The following is a 17852-nucleotide window of genomic DNA, read 5'->3' on the forward strand; positions in this document are numbered from 1 at the left end:
CATCTCCTGGTGTCCCACCACCAAGTGTCCTCCTGGTGCATCTCCATCCTCCTTCACATGGAAACCACCTTCTTCCGTGTTGCACCATCATCTCTTGATGTCCTCACTCCCAAATGTCCTCCTGGGACATCTCCATCCTCCTTCATATGGAAACCACCTTCTTCCACATTGCATCTCTTGATGTCCTCGCTCCCAAATGTCCTCCTGGGACATCTCCATCCTCCTTCACATGGAAACCACCTTCTTCCACATTGCATCTCTTGATGTCCTCAGCACCTTGTTCCCTCCTGGAGCATCTCCACCCTCCTCCATGTTTGAGTAATTTCTATCCACCTCGCGTCATCTCCTGGTGTCCCACCACCAAGCGTCCTCCTGGGGCATCTCCATCCTCCTTCACATGGAAACCAACTTCCTTCATGTTGCACCATCATCTCCTGGTGTCCCACCACCAAGTGTCCTCCTGGGGCACCTCCACGCTCCTCATTCCCCAGCGCCGCTGCACCTCTCCCATGCCCGTGTTGCGTCACCATCCTGCCACCGGGCTCCTGCACCCATGGGACACCGTCCCACCACCCAACCCAACCTCTTCCCTTCCCACCCCACAGCCGACATCGCCCGCAACATGGGCGCCAAGACGGTGATCGCCATCGACGTGGGCAGCCAGGACGAGACCGACCTCTGCAACTATGGGGACAGCCTGTCCGGCTGGTGGCTCCTCTGGAAACGGCTCAACCCTTGGGCTGAGAAAGTCAAGGTGAGGCCCAGTGGGACGTGGGGGACACCGGTGAGGTGGTGGGGACGAGGTGTGAAGCTCCTGGTCCACGTAGGTGCCCGACATGGCGGAGATCCAGTCCCGCTTGGCCTACGTGTCCTGCGTGCGGCAGCTGGAGGTGGTCAAGTCCAGCTCCTACTGCGAGTACATCCGCCCGCCCATCGACCGCTTCAAGACCATGGATTTCGGCAAGTTCGACGAGATCTATGTGAGTTGGGGGGCACGGGGAGGCCCGTGGGGTGTCTCAGAGGGCCCCAAACCATTGATGAGGCACCCTAAGCCATGGGTTGAGGTTCTCCAGCCATCAGTTGGGTGGCTTGGGTCATCAGTTGGGTGTCCTGGGCCATCAGTTGGGTCTCTTGAGCCATCAGTTGGGTGTCCTGGGCCATTGGTTGGGTGTCTTGGGCCATCAGTTGGGTGTCTCGGACCATCACTTGGGTGTCTTGGGCCATTGGTTGGGTGCCTCAACCATCAATGGGGTGTCCTGGGCCATCAGCTGGGTGTCCTGGCCCATCAGTTGGGTGCCTCAACCATCTATGGGGTGTCCTGGACCACCAGTTGGGTCTCTCGAGCCATCAGTTGGGTGTCCTGGGCCATCAGTTGGGTGCCCCAACCATCAGTTGGGTGTCTTGGACCATCAGTTGGGTGTCTAGGGCCATTGGTTGGGTGTCCTGAGTCATCAGTTGGGTGCCCCAGGCCATTGCTTGGGTGTCTTGGGTCATCAATTGGGTGTCCTGAGCCATCAGTTGGGTCTCTTGGGCCATCAGTTGGGTCTCTTGGGCCATCAGTGGGGTGTTCTGGGCCATCAGTTGCGTGTCCTGGGCCATCAGTTGCGTGTCCTGGGCCATCAGTTGGGTGCCTCAGCCATCTGTGGGCTGTCTTGGACCATCAGTTGGGTCTCTTGAGCCATCAGTTGGGTGTCCTGGGTCATTAGTTGGGTGTCCTGAGCCACCAGTTGGGTCTTTTGGGCCATCAGTTGAGTGTCCTGGGCCATCAGTTGGGTGTCTTGGGCCACTGGTTTGGTGTCTTGGGCCATCACTTGGGTGCCTCAACCATCAGTTGGGTGTCCTGGGCCATCAATGGGGTGTCCTGGACCATCAGTTGGGTGTCTTGGACAATCAGTGGATGTCCTGGGCCATCAGTTGGGTGTCTTGGGCCACTGGTTTGGTGTCTTGGGCCATCACTTGGGTGCCTCAACCATCAGTTGGGTGTCCTGGGCCATCACTTGGGTGTCCTGGGCCATCAGTTGGGTGCCTCAACCATCAGTTGGGTCTCTTGAGCCATCACTTGGGTGTCCTGGGCCATCAGTTGGGTGTCTTGGACAATCAATGGGTGTCCTGGGCCATCAGTTGGGTCTTTTGGGCCATCAGTTGGGTGTCTTGGGCCACTGGTTTGGTGTCTTGGGCCATCACTTGGGTGCCTCAACCATCAGTTGGGTGTCCTGGGCCATCACTTGGGTGTCCTGGGCCATCAGTTGGGTGCCTCAACCATCAGTTGGGTCTCTTGAGCCATCACTTGGGTGTCCTGGGCCATCAGTTGGGTGTCTTGGACAATCAATGGGTGTCCTGGGCCATCAGTTGGGTCTCTTGGGCCATTGCTTGGGTGTCTTGGGCCATTGCTTGGGTGCCTCAACCATCAGTTGGGTGCCCTGGGCCATCAGTTGACATGTCCAACCCATCCCTTGGGTGCCCCAGGCCATTGTTTGAGGTGGCCCAGTCCATTGGTTGGGGTGCCCTGGCCATTGTTTGGGGTGCCCTGGCCATTGGTTGGGTGCCCTGTCCCCCGATGTGGCCTTGGCCGCCTGTCCCCGCAGGACGTGGGCTACGGGCACGGCAAAGTGGTGTTCGAGGGCTGGAGCCGCGGGGACGTCATCGAGCAGATGGTGAAGGACCGGCGCTCGGCCGACTTCTACGAGAGCAAGCGCATGGACGTGAGCACGGGTGACACCGGGGACACCTCCAGAACGCCTCTGTCCCTTGTCCCTTGTCCCTTGTTTTGTCCCCGCTCTCCCCCGTGTCCTTCCAGCCGTCCTGGTGCAGGTTGTGCCCCCCAGTGTCCTCCTGTCCCCCCCAGTGTCCTCCTGTCCCCCCTGGTGTCTTGTCCCTCCCAGTGTCCTCCTGTCCCCCCCGGTGTCCTTCTGTCACTCACCTCCTGTCCTCTGGGTCCATCTCCTGTCCCACTCCCCTTCATCCCTTTGTCCCCTTGTCCCATCTCCTTGTCCCCTTGTCCCATCTCCTGTCCCCTCCTTTGTCCCTTTGTCCCCTTATTCCATCTCCTGTCCCCTCCTTTGTCCCCTTGTCCCCTTGTCTCATCTCCTGTCCCCTTGTCCCATCTTCTGTCCCCTTCCTTTGTCCCCTTGTCCCATCTCCTGTCCCCTTGTCCCTTTGTGCCCTTGTCCTATCTCCTGTCCCCTCCTTTGTCCCCTTGTCCCCTTGTCTCATCTCCAGTTCCCTTGTCCCCTTGTCCCATCTCCTGTCCCCTCCTTGGTCCATCCTTTGTCCCTTTGTCCATTTGTCCCGTCTCCTGTCCCCTTGTCCCCTTGTCCCATCTCCTGTCCCCTCCCTGGTCCATCCTTTGTCCCTTTGTCCCGTGTCCCATCTCCTGTCCCCTTGTCCCATTTACTGTCCTCTCCTTTGTCCCTTTGTCCCATCTCGTGTCCTGTTGTCCCCTTATCCCATCTCCTGTCCCCTCCTTGGTCCCTTTGTCCCATCTCCTGTCCCCTTGTCCCATCTCCTGTCCCCTTCTCTCCGTATCCCATCTCTTGTCCCCTCCTTTGTCCTCTGTCCCATCTCCTGTCCCTTCCCTGGCCCATCCTTTGTCCCCTTGTCCCATCTCCTGTCCCCTCCTTGGTCCCTTTGTCCCATCTCCTGTCCCCTTGTCCCATCTCCTGTCCATTCCCTGGCCCATCCTTTGTCCCCTTATCCCATCTCCTGTCCCCTCCTTGGTCCCTTTGTCCCATCTCCTGTCCCCTTGTCCCATCTCCTGTCCCCTTCTCTCCGTATCCCATCTCTTGTCCCCTCCTTTGTCCTCTGTCCCATCTCCTGTCCCTTCCCTGGCCCATCCTTTGTCCCCTTGTCCCATCTCCTGTCCCCTCCTTGGTCCCTTTGTCCCATCTCCTGTCCCCTTGTCCCATCTCCTGTCCCCTTGTCCCATCTCCTGTCCATTCCCTGGCCCATCCTTTGTCCCCTTATCCCATCTCCTGTCCCCTCCTTGGTCCCTTTGTCCCATCTCCTGTCCCCTTGTCCCATCTCCTGTCCCCTCTCTGGTCCATCCTTTGTCCCCTTGTCCCACCTCCTGTCCCCTCCCTTGTCCCTTTGTCCCCTTGTCCCATCTCCTGTTCCCTTGTACCCTTGTCCTATCTCTTCTCCGCCACTTTGTCCCCTTGTCCCATCTCCTGTCCCCTTTGTCCCATTGTCCCCTTGTCCCATCTCCTGTCCCCTTTGTCCCCTTGTCCCATCTCCTGTCCCCTTTGTCCCATTGTCCCCTTGTCCCATCTCCTGTCCCCTTTGTCCCCTTGTCCCACCTCCTGTCCCCCCCATTTCCTTTTGTCCCTCTCGTCGCATCCCCTCCCCAACCTCCCACTTTGGGGGTGTCACTCGGTGTCCCCCTTTGTCCCCCACCCAGGTGCTGACGTGTCCCAGCGCCGGTTTCACCGATTTGGCCGAAATCGTCTCCCGCATCGAACCCGCCAAACCCCCCCTGTCCGACGGTTACGCCGACGGTGAGTGGGGGGGACCCACATTTTGGGGGTGGGGGGGGGCTGCTCCAAACACGGGGCCACATCCTGACCCCCCAATTTTGTGTGTGTCCCCCCCCAGAGGAATCCGACTACCTGACCGAGTACGAGGACGAGGGGCCCGATCCGGCGCGGGGGGAGGACGACGCCTGCGCCCCCCCCGAGTGGGCCAGCGCCCCCGAGGCCGTGAGTGTGGCCCCCCCAACATGGGGACACCCCAAAATGGGGGGGACTGGGGTTTGGGGGGTCCTGAGTTCCTCTGTGGGGTGTCCCTGGGATCCTGAGCCCCCCATGGGGTGTCTCTGGGTTTGGGGGGGTCCTGATCTCCCCCATGGGGTGTCTCTGGGTTTGGGGGGGTCCTGATCTCCCCCATGGGGTGTCACTGGGTTTGGAGGGACCCTGAGCCCCCCATGGGGTGTCACTGGGTTTGGAGGGACCCTGAGCCCCCCATGGGGTGTCACTGGGTTTTGGGGTGTCCTGACCCCCCCATGGGATATATCTGGGTTTTGGGGGGACCCTGAGCCCGCCATGGGATGTCCCTCGATTTGGGGGAGTCCTGAGCTCCTCATGGGGTGTCACTGGGTTTTGGGGGACCCTGAGCTCCCCATGGGGTGTCTCTGGGTTTTGGGGGGGTCCTGATCTCCCCCATGGGGTGTCACTGGGTTTGGGGGGACCTTGAGCCCCCCATGGGGTGTCACTGGGTTTGGGGGGGTCCTAAGCCCCCCATGGGGTGTCACTGGGTTTGGGGGGACCTTGAGCCCCCCATGGGGTGTCACTGGGTTTGGGGGGGTCCTAAGCCCCCCATGGGGTGTCACTGGGTTTGGGGGGTTCCCCAGGATGCTCTGAGCCCCCCATGGGGTGTCCCTGGGTTTTGGGGTGTCCTGGCCACTCCATGGGATGTATCTGGGTTTGGGGGGGTCCTGAACCCCCATGGGGTGTCTCTGGGTTTGGGGGTGTCCTGACCCCTCCATGGGATGTATCTGGGTTTGGGGGGGTCCTGATCTCCCCCATGGGGTGTCACTGGGTTTGGAGGGACCCTGAGCCCCCCATGGGGTGTCACTGGGTTTGGAGGGACCCTGAGCCCCCCATGGGGTGTCACTGGGTTTGGGGGTGTCCTGACCCCCCCATGGGACGTGTCTGGGTTTTGGGGGGACCCTGAGCACGCCATGGGATGTCCCTCGATTTGGGGGAGTCCTGAGCTCCTCATGGGGTGTCACTGGGTTTGGGGGGACCTTGAGCCCCCCATGGGGTGTCACTGGGTTTGGGGGGGTCCTAAGCCCCCCATGGGGTGTCACTGGGTTTGGGGGGACCTTGAGCCCCCCATGGGGTGTCACTGAGTTTGGGGGGGTCCTAAGCCCCCCATGGGGTGTCACTGGGTTTGGGGGGTTCCCCAGGATGCTCTGAGCCCCCCATGGGGTGTCCCTGGGTTTGGGGGGACCTTGAGCCCCCCATGGGGTGTCACTGAGTTTGGGGGGGTCCTAAGCCCCCCATGGGGTGTCACTGGGTTTGGGGGGTTCCCCAGGATGCTCTGAGCCCCCCACGGGGTGTCCCTGGGTTTTGGGGTGTCCTGGCCACTCCATGGGATGTATCTGGGTTTGGGGGGGTCCTGAACCCCCATGGGGTGTCTCTGGGTTTGGGGGTGTCCTGACCCCTCCATGGGATGTATCTGGGTTTGGGGGGGTCCTGATCTCCCCCATGGGGTGTCACTGGGTTTGGAGGGACCCTGAGCCCCCCATGGGGTGTCACTGGGTTTTGGGGTGTCCTGACCCCCCCATGGGATATATCTGGGTTTTGGGGGGACCCTGAGCACACCATGGGATGTCCCTCGATTTGGGGGAGTCCTGAGCTCCTCATGGGGTGTCACTGGGTTTGGGGGGTTCCCCAGGATGCTCTGAGCCCCCCACAGGGTGTCCCTGGGTTTTGGGGTGTCCTGGCCACTCCATGGGATGTACCTGGGTTTTGGGGGGGTCCTGAACCCCCATGGGGTGTCTCTGGGTTTTGAGGGGGTCCTCCCTCCCCCATGGGGTGTCCCTGGGTTTGGGGGGTCCCCAGGACGCTCTGACCCCCCTGTGGGGCATCCCTGGGTTTGGGGGTCCTGAGGACTCCCCAACCATGGGCTGTCCCCCCCGTGTCCCCGTCCCGCTGTCCCCACCGTGTCCCTGTGTCCCCAGGAGGAGGAGCAGACCCTTCGGCACCGCCCGGCCCGGGACCCCCCCGGCCCCCCCACCTGAACCCCAAACCCTCCAGGAGCCGCCTCTACCTCCCTCAGGTGTCCCCGCGTTCCCCCCTCCGGCACCGGCCCTTGGCCCCATTTGTCCCCAAGCTGGGGGGACACGGGGGGGGCTCCAGGGACCCCCATTTCTTCCCCCCCCTGCACTGTTGCACTGGCCCAGTTCCCCCCCCAGGCCCTGCTGGGTGGGGAGGGGACGAGACTGCTGTAAATGGTCTTTTTTTTAATTATTATTATTATTCTAATTATTATTTAAAACAAACCAGTTGGATATTTATTTCTTTTTATTTCTTTTTATTTCTTTGTATTTTTATACCAACTCCCCGCTCCCCCCCCCGTCCCGGTTTCCCTCCTCTCAGCCACGCCCCCCGGAGGCTCCGCCCCCCAGTGACTCCGCCCCCTGCATGACTCCACCACCCGGTGGTGACGGCGGCTCTGCCCCCTCGGCAGCTCCGCCCACCTCTTGGGCTCCGCCCACCTCCTGGGCTCCGCCCCTACGTGGCTCCGCCCCCTGTGCGTCTCTGCCCCTTGCTCGGCTCCGCCCCCTCTTGGGCTCCGCCCTCTGTGCGTCTCTACCCGCCCCCCCCACGATGTGCTCCTCTCCCTCTGTGGCTCCGCCCCTCCCCGGTAGCTCCGCCCCCTGCATCGCTCCACCCCCTGTGCGTCTCTGCCCTCCATCTCTGCTCCGCCCCCTCCGTGGCTCCGCCCCCTCCGCGGCTCCGCCCCCTCGTTGGCCCCGCCCCGTTGCTGCACCGCGGGTCAGCGGTTCACATCTGGGGACCCTGGGGGACAGGGAGGGGCGGGGGACCCGTGAGGGGACAACTGGTGTCACCACAAGACAGCTGTCACCGTGAGGGGACAACGGGTGTCACCACAAGTCAACTGTCACCCTGAGGGGCCAGCGGCGTGGTGGCCGGGGCTGGCGGGGGCTGATAACAGCGAGCCCTTCCTGTCCCCTTCCTGGGGACAGCACGGGGACAGGAACCCGCCTTGGGGACACTGTGGGTGCTGGGGTGGGCATGGGTGCACCCTGGTGATGGGGACAGCAGGGTGTGATGGGTGTGGGGACAATGTGGGCATGGGGACGCTCTGGACATTGGGACACACTGAGCATGGGGACACTGGACATGGGGACACTGGGCATGGGGACACTGGGCATGGGGACACACTGGACATAGGGACACTGGACATAGGGACACTGGTCATGGGGACATCCCAGATGTGGGGACACTGGACATGGGGACACACTGGACATGGGGACATCCCAGTCATGGGGACATCCCGGTCATGGGGACATCCTGGTCATGGGGACACACTGGACATGGGGACTCACTAAGCATGGGGACACTGGGCATGGGGACACTGGACATGGGGACACACTGGACATAGGGACACTGGTCATGGGGACATCCCAGATGTGGGGACACTGGACATGGGGACACACTGGACATGGGGACACACTGGACATGGGGACATCCCGGTCATGGGGACATCCTGGTCATGGGGACACACTGGACATGGGGACACTGGGTGGGGACACACTGGTCATGGGGACATGGGGACACCCTGGACATGGGGACACCGCAGACACTGTCCCACTGTCACCCTCTGGGGACACCCCGGTGACACCGGGCTCTTCGCCACAACCCTTGGGGACTGTCACTGGTGTCACCAAGGGACAGACCCGCTGGGGCTCGGGGGCCTCTTTGTGGCTTGTCCCCAAGTGGGGGACATCCGGAACTGTCACCCCCCCCGGCTTCCCGCTGGCTTTATCAGTGGGGACACTTTGGGGACGCGTTGGGGACAGCTCGGCGTGTGACAAGGACAATGTACGGCAACCTCGAGGACACCCAGGGGCAGGGACAAGCGTGGCCACAGGGACCCGGTGGCACGGAAGGTGGGTGACATCCCGGGGGGGGTGACACAGGTGTCCCCATGGCCCTAATGCACCACCCAGTGTCACTTTGGGGTGTCACAGTGCTGGGGGACCCCCATGGCCATTTTTTGTCCCCAAGGGTGTCCCCAGGGTGGGTGGTGGCACCAAAGGGGCCCCCTGTGTCCATTTGTTGTCCCCAAGGTGGGTGGTGACACCAAAGGGACCCCATGTCCATCTATTGTCCCCAAGGGTGTCCCCAGGGTGGTGACACCAAAGAGACCCCCATGTCCATCTATTGTCCCCAAGGGTGTCCCCAATGTGGGTGGTCGCACCAAAGGGACCCCCATGTTCATCTATTGTCCCCAAGGGTGTCGCCAATGTGGGTGGTGGCACCAAAGGGACCCCCGTGTCCATTTACTGTCCCCAATGTGGGTGGTGGCACCAAAGGGACCCCCATGTCCATCTGTTGTCCCCAAGGGTGTCCCTAGGGCATATGGTGACACCAAAGGGGTGTCCCCAGCGCTGTCACCTCTGTCCCCTCCCCAGCCTGCGGTGACACGTCCCCCCCGGACGAGAACCCCTACGAGCCCCTGGACCCCCCTGTCACCGTCCCCAACCTCAAGTGCGTCCCCGACCCCCCGGCACCGAGGACACCGGTGTCACCGCGTCACGGTCAGTGTCACCGAGGTGGGGAGGGGGGCTTTTTGTCACTTTTGTGTCACCTTTGTGTCACTTTCGTCACTCACCTCCCTCGTTTCCAGTCCGCTGCTCCAGGTCGTGGCTGCTGCTGGTGACACTGGTGGCACTGGGGGTGTCGGTGCTGCTCAATGTCACCGTCCTCGTTGGTGGCCTCCGGCACGGTGAGCACGGTGGGGTCGTTGTCACCGGGGGGGTGACAATGTGGGGGCTGCAGGGGGACAGAGGGACAGTTGTGGGGCTGCCCAGGGGGGACGTGCGGGCTCAGCAACACCAGGACCTTGTGGTGACACCTGTGTCCCCAATGTCCCCCCCAATCCCAACCCCAGCCCTGGGACACCCTGAGTGGTGACACGCGTGTCCCCAATGTCCCCAACACCAGCCCCTCGCCCCCCACCTCCAAGGGACATTGTGGTGACACGTGTGTCCCCAATGTCCCCACCAAACCCAACACCAGCCCCTTGGCCCCTCCTGGGGACATTGCGGTGACACGGTGACACTTGTGTCCCCAATGTCCCCACCCAGTGGCAGCCCTGACAGCGGCGCTGGAAGCGGAGAAGGCGAAGGAGCCACCGAGCGCGGGTGCGTGTCCCTGTCACCTGTCCCCTGTCCCCTCCCTGCCCCACAGTGTCACCCATAGACCTGTCCCCAAGTGTCCCCAACTCACTGGGAATGTCCCCAACTCACCAGGAATGTCCCCAACTCACCAGGAATGTCCCCAACTCACCGTCAATGTCCCCGCAGCCTCCGCCTCCTTCCAGCTCTACAATGAAGCTCAAGCTGTCTGTGTGTCCCTGTCCCTGTCCCCAAGTGTCACCTATGGCCATGGTCTCAATCCCCACGTGTGTCCCTTGTCCCCACGTGTCCCCAACTCACCAGGAATGTCCCCAACTCACCAGGAATGTCCCCGCAGCCTCCAGCTCCTTCCAGCTCTACAACGAAGTCCTGTCCCTGTCCCACAGTGTCACCTATGGCCATGTCCTCAATCCCCACATTTGTCCCCAATCCCCACGTGTGTCCCCTGTCCCCAAGTGTCCCCAACTCATCGGGAATGTCCCCAACTCACCGTCAATGTCCCCGCAGCCTCTGCCTCCTTCCAGCTCTACAATGAAGCCCAAGTCCTGTCCCTGTCCCACAGTGTCACCTATGGCCATGTCCTCAATCCCCACGTGTGTCCCTTGTCCCCAAGTGTCCCCAACTCATCGGGAATGTCCCCAACTCACCGCCAATGTCCCTGCAGCCTCTGCCTCCTTCCAGCTCTACAATGAAGCCCTGTTCCCTGTCCCTGTCCCCAGGTGTCACCTATGGCCATGTCCTCAATCCCCATGGGTGTCCCTTGTCCCCACGTGTCCCCAACTCACCGGGAATGTCCCCATCTCACCAGGAATGTCCCCGCAGCCTCCGCCTCCTTCCAGCTCTACAATGAAGCTCAAGCTGTCTGTGTGTCCCTGTCCCACAGTGTCACCTATGGCCATGTCCTCAATCCCCACGTGTGTCCCTTGTCCCCACGTGTCCCCAACTGACCAGGAATGTCCCCAACTCACCGGGAATGTCCCCAACTCACCGGGAATGTCCCCGCAGCCTCCAGCTCCTTCCAGCTCTACAACGAAGTCCTGTCCCTGTCCCACAGTGTCACCTATGGCCATGTCCTCAATCCCCACATTTGTCCCCAATCCCCACGTGTGTCCCCTGTCCCCAAGTGTCCCCAACTCATCGGGAATGTCCCCAACTCACCGCCAATGTCCCTGCAGCCTCTGCCTCCTTCCAGCTCTACAATGAAGCCCTGTTCCCTGTCCATGTCCCCAGGTGTCACCTATGGCCATGTCCTCAATCCCCACGTGTGTCCCTTGTCCCCATGTGTCCCCAACTCACTGGGAATGTCCCCAACTCACCGTCAATGTCCTCACAGCCTCCACCTCCTTCCAGCTCTACAACAAAGCCCTGTTCCCTGTCCCTGTCCCCAGGTGTCACCTATGGCCATGTCCTCAATCCCCACGTGTGTCCCTTGTCCCCACGTGTCCCCAGCTCATGGGGAATGTCCCCAACTCACCGTCAATGTCCCCGCAGCCTCCACCTCCTTCCAGCTCTACAACAAAGCCCTGTTCCCTGTCCCTGTCCCCAAGTGTCACCTATGGCCATGTCTTCAATCCCCACGTGTGTCCCTTGTCCCCATGTGTCCCCAACTCACTGGGAATGTCCCCAACTCACCGTCAATGTCCCCGCAGCCTCCAGCTCCTTCCAGCTCTACAGTGAAGCTCAAGCTTTCTGTGTGTCCCTGTCCCACAGTGTCACCTATGGCCATGTCCTCAGTCCCCACGTGTGTCCCTTGTCCCCACGTGTCCCCAACTGACCAGGAATGTCCCCAACTCACCGCCAATGTCCCTGCAGCCTCTGCCTCCTTCCAGCTCTACAATGAAGCCCAAGTCCTCTCCCTGTCCCCAGGTGTCACCTATGGCCATGTCCTCAATCCCCACATATGTCCCTTGTCCCCACGTGTCCCCAACTCACCGGGAATGTCCCCAACTCACCAGGAATGTCCCCGCAGCCTCCAGCTCCTTCCAGCTCTACAACGAAGCCCTGTCCCTGTCCCACAGTGTCACCTATGGCAATGTCCTCAGTCCCCACATATGTCCCTTGTCCCCACGTGTCCCCAGCTCACCGGGAATGTCCCCAACTCACCAAGAATGTCCCCGCAGCCTCCAGCTCCTTCCAGCTCTACAATGAAGCCCTGTTCCCTGTCCCTGTCCCCAGGTGTCACCTATGGCCATGTCCTCAATCCCCACATATGTCCCTTGTCCCCACGTGTCCCCAACTCACCAGGAATGTCCCCAACTCACCAGGAATGTCCCCGCAGCCTCCAGCTCCTTCCAGCTCTACAACGAAGCCCAATCCGTGTGCGTCGAAGCCTCGGGGCAGCTCCTGACGGCGTCACCGTGTCGTCCCCAAGCCCCATCCCAGCGCTTCCGGTGGCTCCCCGGTGGCCGCTTACAATCCTGGGGGACCCAACGCTGCGTCACCGCCACACGGAGCCAAAACCTGGCGCTGGTGCGGCTGGAGCCGTGCCGGGACCCGGCGGCGCCGCTGCAGCGCTGGGAGTGCCGCGCCGGGGGGCTGCTGGCGCTGGCCGGTAACGAGCTCTTCTTTAATTACGGCAACAACCGGCAGTCGGTGGTGATGCTCTACGCCGGGGACCGCGAGTGGAGCCGCTGGGTCGTGCACGGCACCAAGGACGACGTTTGCTCCCGCGCCTGTCAGTCCTAGAACCCGTATTTCGAATAGTTAAGCCTGGCTTAACTTGTGTTGGCTGCAATCGAGAGCTTACCTGGCAGGGATGCAGCTTAAGTGAAGCTTGCACTGCAATAGGGCACTAAGCCTGATCTAACCATGTATTCAAGGTGATTTAGAGGGCTTAAGGTAACTATAGAACTGATTTCAAGTATTTAAGCTTGACTTAACCTACATCACCTGAAATTCATTGCTAACCTGCAGGGATGTGGCTTAAGCGAAGCTTGCGCTGCAGTAGGGCACTAAGCCTGATCTAACCATGTGCTTAGGGTGATTTAGGAGGCTTAAGCTAACTGTAGAACTGATTTCAAGTATTTAAGCCTGGCTCAACTTGCACTGTCTGAAATAGAGCGCTTACCTGGCAGGGATGCGGCTTAAGCGAAGCTTGCGCTGCGATAGGGCACTAAGCCTGATCTAACAATTTATTTCGGGTGATTTAGAGGGCTTAAGCTAACCCTAGAACCAATACTTCAAGTATTTAAGCTTGGCTTAACTTGCACTGTCTGAAATAGAGCGCTTACCTGGCAGGGATGCAGCTTAAGTGAAGCTTGCACTGCAATAGGGTACTAAGCCTGATCTAACCATGTATTCAGGGTGATTTAGAGGGCTTAAGATAACTATAAAACTGATTTCAAGTATTTAAGCTTGACTTAACCTACATCACCTGAAATTCATTGCTAACCTGCAGGGATGTGGCTTAAGCGAAGCTTGCGCTGCGATAGGGCACTAAGCCTGATCTAACCATGTATTTAGGGTGATTTAGGGGGCTTAAGCTAACTCTAGAACTGATTCCAAGTATTTAAGCCTGGCTTAACTTGCATTGGCTGCAATCGAGCGCTTACCTGGCAGGGATGCGGCTTAAGCGAAGCTCGTGCTGCAATAGGGCACTAAGCCTGATCTAACCATGTATTTAGGGTGATTTAGAGGGCTTAAGCTAACCCTAGAACTGATTTCAAGTATTTAAGCTTGGCTTTACCTACATCACCTCAAATTCGTTGCTAACCTGCAGGGATGTGGCTTAAGCGAAGCTCAATATGAGATGAAACTTAAGCTAATCCTAAGGGAGGTCAAACCCCATTGGCGTCCTAACCCTGAGGCAAACTTAGGCCTGACGAAGGCCTAAAATTCAACCCTAACGTGTGGCTTAAGCAAAGCTCCAACTGCCTTCTTTTGTGTCCCCTTGTCCCCAGGTTGTCCCCCCTGCTCCAAAGGCTGGACTTATTTCCAGAATTCTTGCTATTTTTACTCAAAAATGGCCAATTCCTGGGAAAACGCCCAAAATTTCTGCTCGCTCCTGGGCTCGCAGCTCCTGGAGGTGGACGGGCCCGAGGAGAAGGTGACATGGGGGGGGACAGGGGACGGGGGACGGGGACAGGGGACACTGTGGTGCCTAAGCTGAGCTTTGTGGGGAGGGGGCTATTTTCTGTGGGACAGGAAGCATCTGGAACCCCATAAAGCCTTGTCATAAACCCCACACCCCGCTTTTCCCCCAGGTTGCTGAGCGCTCACCCTAAGCTTGGCCTAAATTTTGTCCTTTTAAGCCTAAATTTACAGCCTAATGTTCCTACAATTAAACCTGACATCATTCCTACCAGAGGTGTAGCCTTAATACTGAGCCAAATCCAGCCAAAACCTGCCCCTAATTCTATGCCTAACGCTAAAACTGACCGTAAGCCTGTTCCTAAGCCTCGTCCTAAGCTTGGCTCTAACCCTAAGCCTGACCCTAAGCCTGTCCCTAATGGTAAAACTGGCCTTAACTCTAACCCTAATCCAATTATGCATAACTGTAATCCCAGGCCTATCCTAAACCTAATTCTACATGTATTTATAGGACTTAAGCTAATCCTAAAATAGCCCAGACCCCAACACGGCCTTAATTCAGCCCTAACCCTAAACATATGAAATTTAAACCAGCCCTAAAATACTCCAGAACCCAACGAGTCTCTAATCCAGCCCTAATCCTAAACATATAGGATTTAAACTAGCCCTAAGCTAGTCCAGAGCCCAGCAAGGCTCTAACCCAGCCCTAACCCTAAATATATAGCACTTAAGCCTGATATAGTCCTGATCCCACTGAGGCTCTAGCCCAGCCCTAACCCTAAATACATGGGACTTAAACTAGTCCTAAACTAGTCCAGACTCCAGTAAGACTATAACGCAGCCCTAACTCTAAACATATAGGACTTAAACTAGCCCTAAGATACTCCAGACCCCAATAAGGCTCTAACCCAGCCCTAATCCTAAATATATAGGACTTAAGCCTACGCTAGTCCAGACCCCAACAAGGCCCTAACCCTAAACATACAGTATCTAAGCCTAAGCTAGTCCTGGCCCCAATAAGGCTCTAACCTAGTCCTAATCTTAAACATATGAGACTTAAACTAGTCCTAAGCTAGTCTAGACCCCAATAAGGCTCTAACCCAGTCCTAATCCTAAACATATGAGACTTAACCTAGTCCTAAACTAGTCCAGAGCCTAACGAGTCTCTAACTTGAACCCCACCCCTCATTTTTCACAACGTTGACCCCAAACCCCCAGATAAGCCGTCTTTAAGCCCAGCTTAGATTCTGAGTGCCCCTCACGCTGCGACCCCTGACCCCCAAACCTCCTCTGAACTGCCCCCCCCGGCACCAAAACCCCACCTAGAGAGCTGGGGGGTGTGGAGGGCGTCAGGTCCTACCTGCCACCACCCCCTGTTGTCCCCTCGCTGTCCCCAAGGGCGGGTGACACCGGTTTTGTCCCCAGGATCACATCCGGAAGATGCTGGAAGGTTCGTCCTGGCTCGGAATCCGCGACTCAGAGGTCGAGGGCACCTGGAAGAGAACGAACGGGACCGTGGTGACCCCCGAGAGCAGGTACGGGGGGGACAACGGTACGGGGGGGGGTCTCTTCTTTGGGGGGGGTCCCTTCTTTGGGGGGGTCCCTTCTTTTGGGGGGACACAGGAGGGACACTGGGGCTATGGAGGGGTCCCTTCTTTTGGGGGGACACAGGTGGGACACTGGGGTTATGGAGGGAATCTCTTATTTGGGGTACAGGACACCAGGGTGATGGGGGGGTCCCTTCTTTTTTGGGGGGGACAGGAGGGACCCCAGGGTGACACCCGGGCTTCTTATTTGGGGTACAGGATGTCAGGGTGATTGGGGGGGGTCATTTCTTTGGGGGGGTCCCTTCTTTGGTGTGCAGGACCCCAGGGTGATTGGGGGCGTCCCTTCTTTTGGGGGGGGACAGAAGGGACCCCAGGGTGACGTGGGGGGGTCTTATTTGGGGTACAGGATGCCAGGATGATTGGGGGGGTCCCTTCCTTGGGGGGTTCGCTTCTTTGCGGGGGGACAGGAGGGACCCTGGGGTTATGGGGGGGGTCCCTTCTTTGGGGGGGTCCCTTCTTTGGTGTACAGGACCCCAGGGTGATTGGGGGCTCCCTTCTTTTAGGGGGGGACAGAAGGGACCCCAGGGTGACGGGGGGGGGTCTTATTTGGGGTACAGGATGCCAGGGTGATTGGGGGGTCCCTTGTTTGGGGGGGTCCCTTCTTTGGTGCACAGGACCCCAGGGTTATTGGGGGGGGTCCCTTCTTTGGGGGGGGCACACAGGAGGGACCCCAGGGTGATTTGGGGGGGGTGTCCCTTTTTTGGGGGGGTCCCCAGGGCACCCTGTGGTTCTGGGGGGGGGGTCCCCTCCTTTGTTGGGGGGTAGGAGGGACCCAGGGGTTATGGGGGGGTCCCCTACTTAGGGGGGGTCTATTCCTTAGTTGAGGGGACAGGTGGGACCCTATGGTGACAGGGGGACCCTTCTTTAGGGGGGTCTCCTCCTCATTGGGGGACAGGAGGGACCCAGGCGTTCTGGGGGGGGTTAAAGGAACAACGGGGACACTTGGGGACACCCCCAAGATGTCGTGTCCCCCCCTCTTTGTCACAGCTGGTGGCACCGGAACGAGCCCAACGGGGGCCAACAGGAAAACTGTGGGGCCGTGGGGGGGGACGGCGAGTGGTTCGATTACCCCTGTGGGGGCCACCTGCCCTGGGTGTGCGAGGGACCCCCCTGAACGCAAAGTGACACCCCAAAAGTGACCCGAGCACTCTGGGGGGGTCCCCATGACCCCCCTCTACTCACCTCTGTGTCCATTTGGGTGAAAATTCGGGGTCCGGGGGGGGGGGTTTTGGGGGGTTCCTGTGTAGGAATAAAGATGTGTGTGGAGTGACACCCCCCGCCGGTGACATTTGGGGGGGCTGGGTGGGGTTGGGGACACCCGGTGATGTGGGGTGGGAGGTTTATGGGGGTCTTGGACCCTCAGGGATCTCCCAAAATCCCTTTAATTATCCTTTGGGTTCCCCCAAAATACCCCCCAGACCCCCCAAGTATCCACCCAGGGCTCCCCCAAAATACCCCCCAGACCCACAATTACACCCCAGACCCCCCAGATATGCACCCAGGGATCCCCCAAAATACCCCCCAGACCCATAATTACACCTCAGACCCCCTAAATATCCCCCCAGGGCTCCCCAAAATACCCCCCAGACCCATAATTACACTTCAAACCCCCCAAATATCCACCCAGGGCTCCCCCAAAATACCCCCCAGACCCACAATTACACCCCAGACCCCCCAGATATGCACCCAGGGATCCCCCAAAATACCCCCCAGACCTATAATTACACTTCAAACCCCCCCAAATATCCCCCCAGGGCTCCCCAAAATACCCCCCAGACCCACAATTACACCCCAGACCCCCCAAATATCCCCCCAGGGCTCCCCCAAAATACCCCCCAGACCCACAATTACACCCCAGACCCCCCCAAATATCCCCCCAGGGCTCCCCCAAATAACCCCCAGACACCCCAGGGCTTCCCCAAATCCCCCCCAGGACCCCTAAATCCCCCCGCAGGACCCCGAAATCCCCCTCTAGACCCCCAAATACCCCCAGACCCCCCTCTAAATCCCTCCCAGACCCCCAAATACTCCCCGAATTGACTGAGGGAACTGAGGTGTCCCCGATACGGGGCGAGGGGGGGGGTCCCCGTTCCAAGGCGGTTTCCCAGTCCCAGGGGGGGTGTCCCGGCTCCAAGGGGGTTTCTCAGCCTCAAGGGGGGTTGTCTCTGTCTGGGGGGGGGGGTGTTTTAGTCTGGGGGTGTCTCGTTTTTTGGCGGGGAGGGGGTTAAATTCCGGACTACAGCTCCCGGCATCCCAGGAATTGGCGGCGCCGCGATGGCGGATCCGGCGCTTCGGGCCCGGCCGCGCTGAGGGGACCACAACGACAACTG

The 17852-nt window shown here is 59.5% G+C and overlaps 2 protein-coding genes across 9 annotated transcripts in view; both read left to right on the forward strand.

Annotated features, from left to right (window-relative positions):
- PNPLA6 (patatin like domain 6, lysophospholipase) overlaps positions 1 to 7015 on the forward strand; it is a 39032-nt gene extending 32017 nt beyond the window's left edge. For all 7 annotated transcript variants that reach the window (XM_065859273.2, XM_065859274.2, XM_065859272.2 and 4 more), the window contains 6 exons: positions 606 to 754; positions 828 to 980; positions 2586 to 2702; positions 4397 to 4493; positions 4591 to 4694; positions 6680 to 7015. In XM_065859273.2, the coding sequence (XP_065715345.1) occupies positions 606 to 754; positions 828 to 980; positions 2586 to 2702; positions 4397 to 4493; positions 4591 to 4694; positions 6680 to 6739 (680 nt within the window). In that variant the 3' untranslated portion in view covers positions 6740 to 7015. The remainder of the gene's footprint in view (positions 1 to 605; positions 755 to 827; positions 981 to 2585; positions 2703 to 4396; positions 4494 to 4590; positions 4695 to 6679) is intronic.
- A 766-nt stretch (positions 7016 to 7781) lies between these two features.
- Positions 7782 to 16749, forward strand: LOC136113994 (macrophage mannose receptor 1-like). 2 transcript variants are annotated; one of them, XM_065859283.2, is made up of 8 exons: positions 7782 to 8635; positions 9161 to 9286; positions 9376 to 9474; positions 9836 to 9892; positions 12165 to 12560; positions 13786 to 13931; positions 15341 to 15450; positions 16510 to 16749. In XM_065859283.2, exons 1-8 carry the CDS (start codon positions 8566 to 8568, stop codon positions 16634 to 16636), a joined length of 1131 nt encoding a protein of 376 aa, XP_065715355.1. In that variant the 5' UTR covers positions 7782 to 8565; the 3' UTR covers positions 16637 to 16749. The 2 variants fall into 2 exon arrangements, with proteins under 2 accessions (XP_065715355.1, XP_065715356.1); XM_065859284.2 differs by having other exon boundaries at positions 12165 to 12437.
- The last annotated feature ends 1103 nt before the right edge of the window (positions 16750 to 17852 follow it).

This window comes from Patagioenas fasciata, chromosome 32, assembly GCF_037038585.1.
Source record: "Patagioenas fasciata isolate bPatFas1 chromosome 32, bPatFas1.hap1, whole genome shotgun sequence".
In the NCBI taxonomy this organism is placed as follows: Eukaryota; Metazoa; Chordata; class Aves; order Columbiformes; family Columbidae; genus Patagioenas; species Patagioenas fasciata.

Coding starts and splice junctions, on each gene's coding strand:
- LOC136113994 (XM_065859283.2), top strand. CDS start 8,566: ATGTACGGCAACCTCGAGGACACCCAGGGGCAGGGACAAGCGTGGCCA. Junction 9,287..9,375: donor ACCGGTGTCACCGCGTCACG/GTCAGTGTCACC, acceptor CCTCGTTTCCAG/TCCGCTGCTCCAGGTCGTGG. Junction 12,561..13,785: donor CGACGTTTGCTCCCGCGCCT/GTCAGTCCTAGA, acceptor CCTTGTCCCCAG/GTTGTCCCCCCTGCTCCAAA.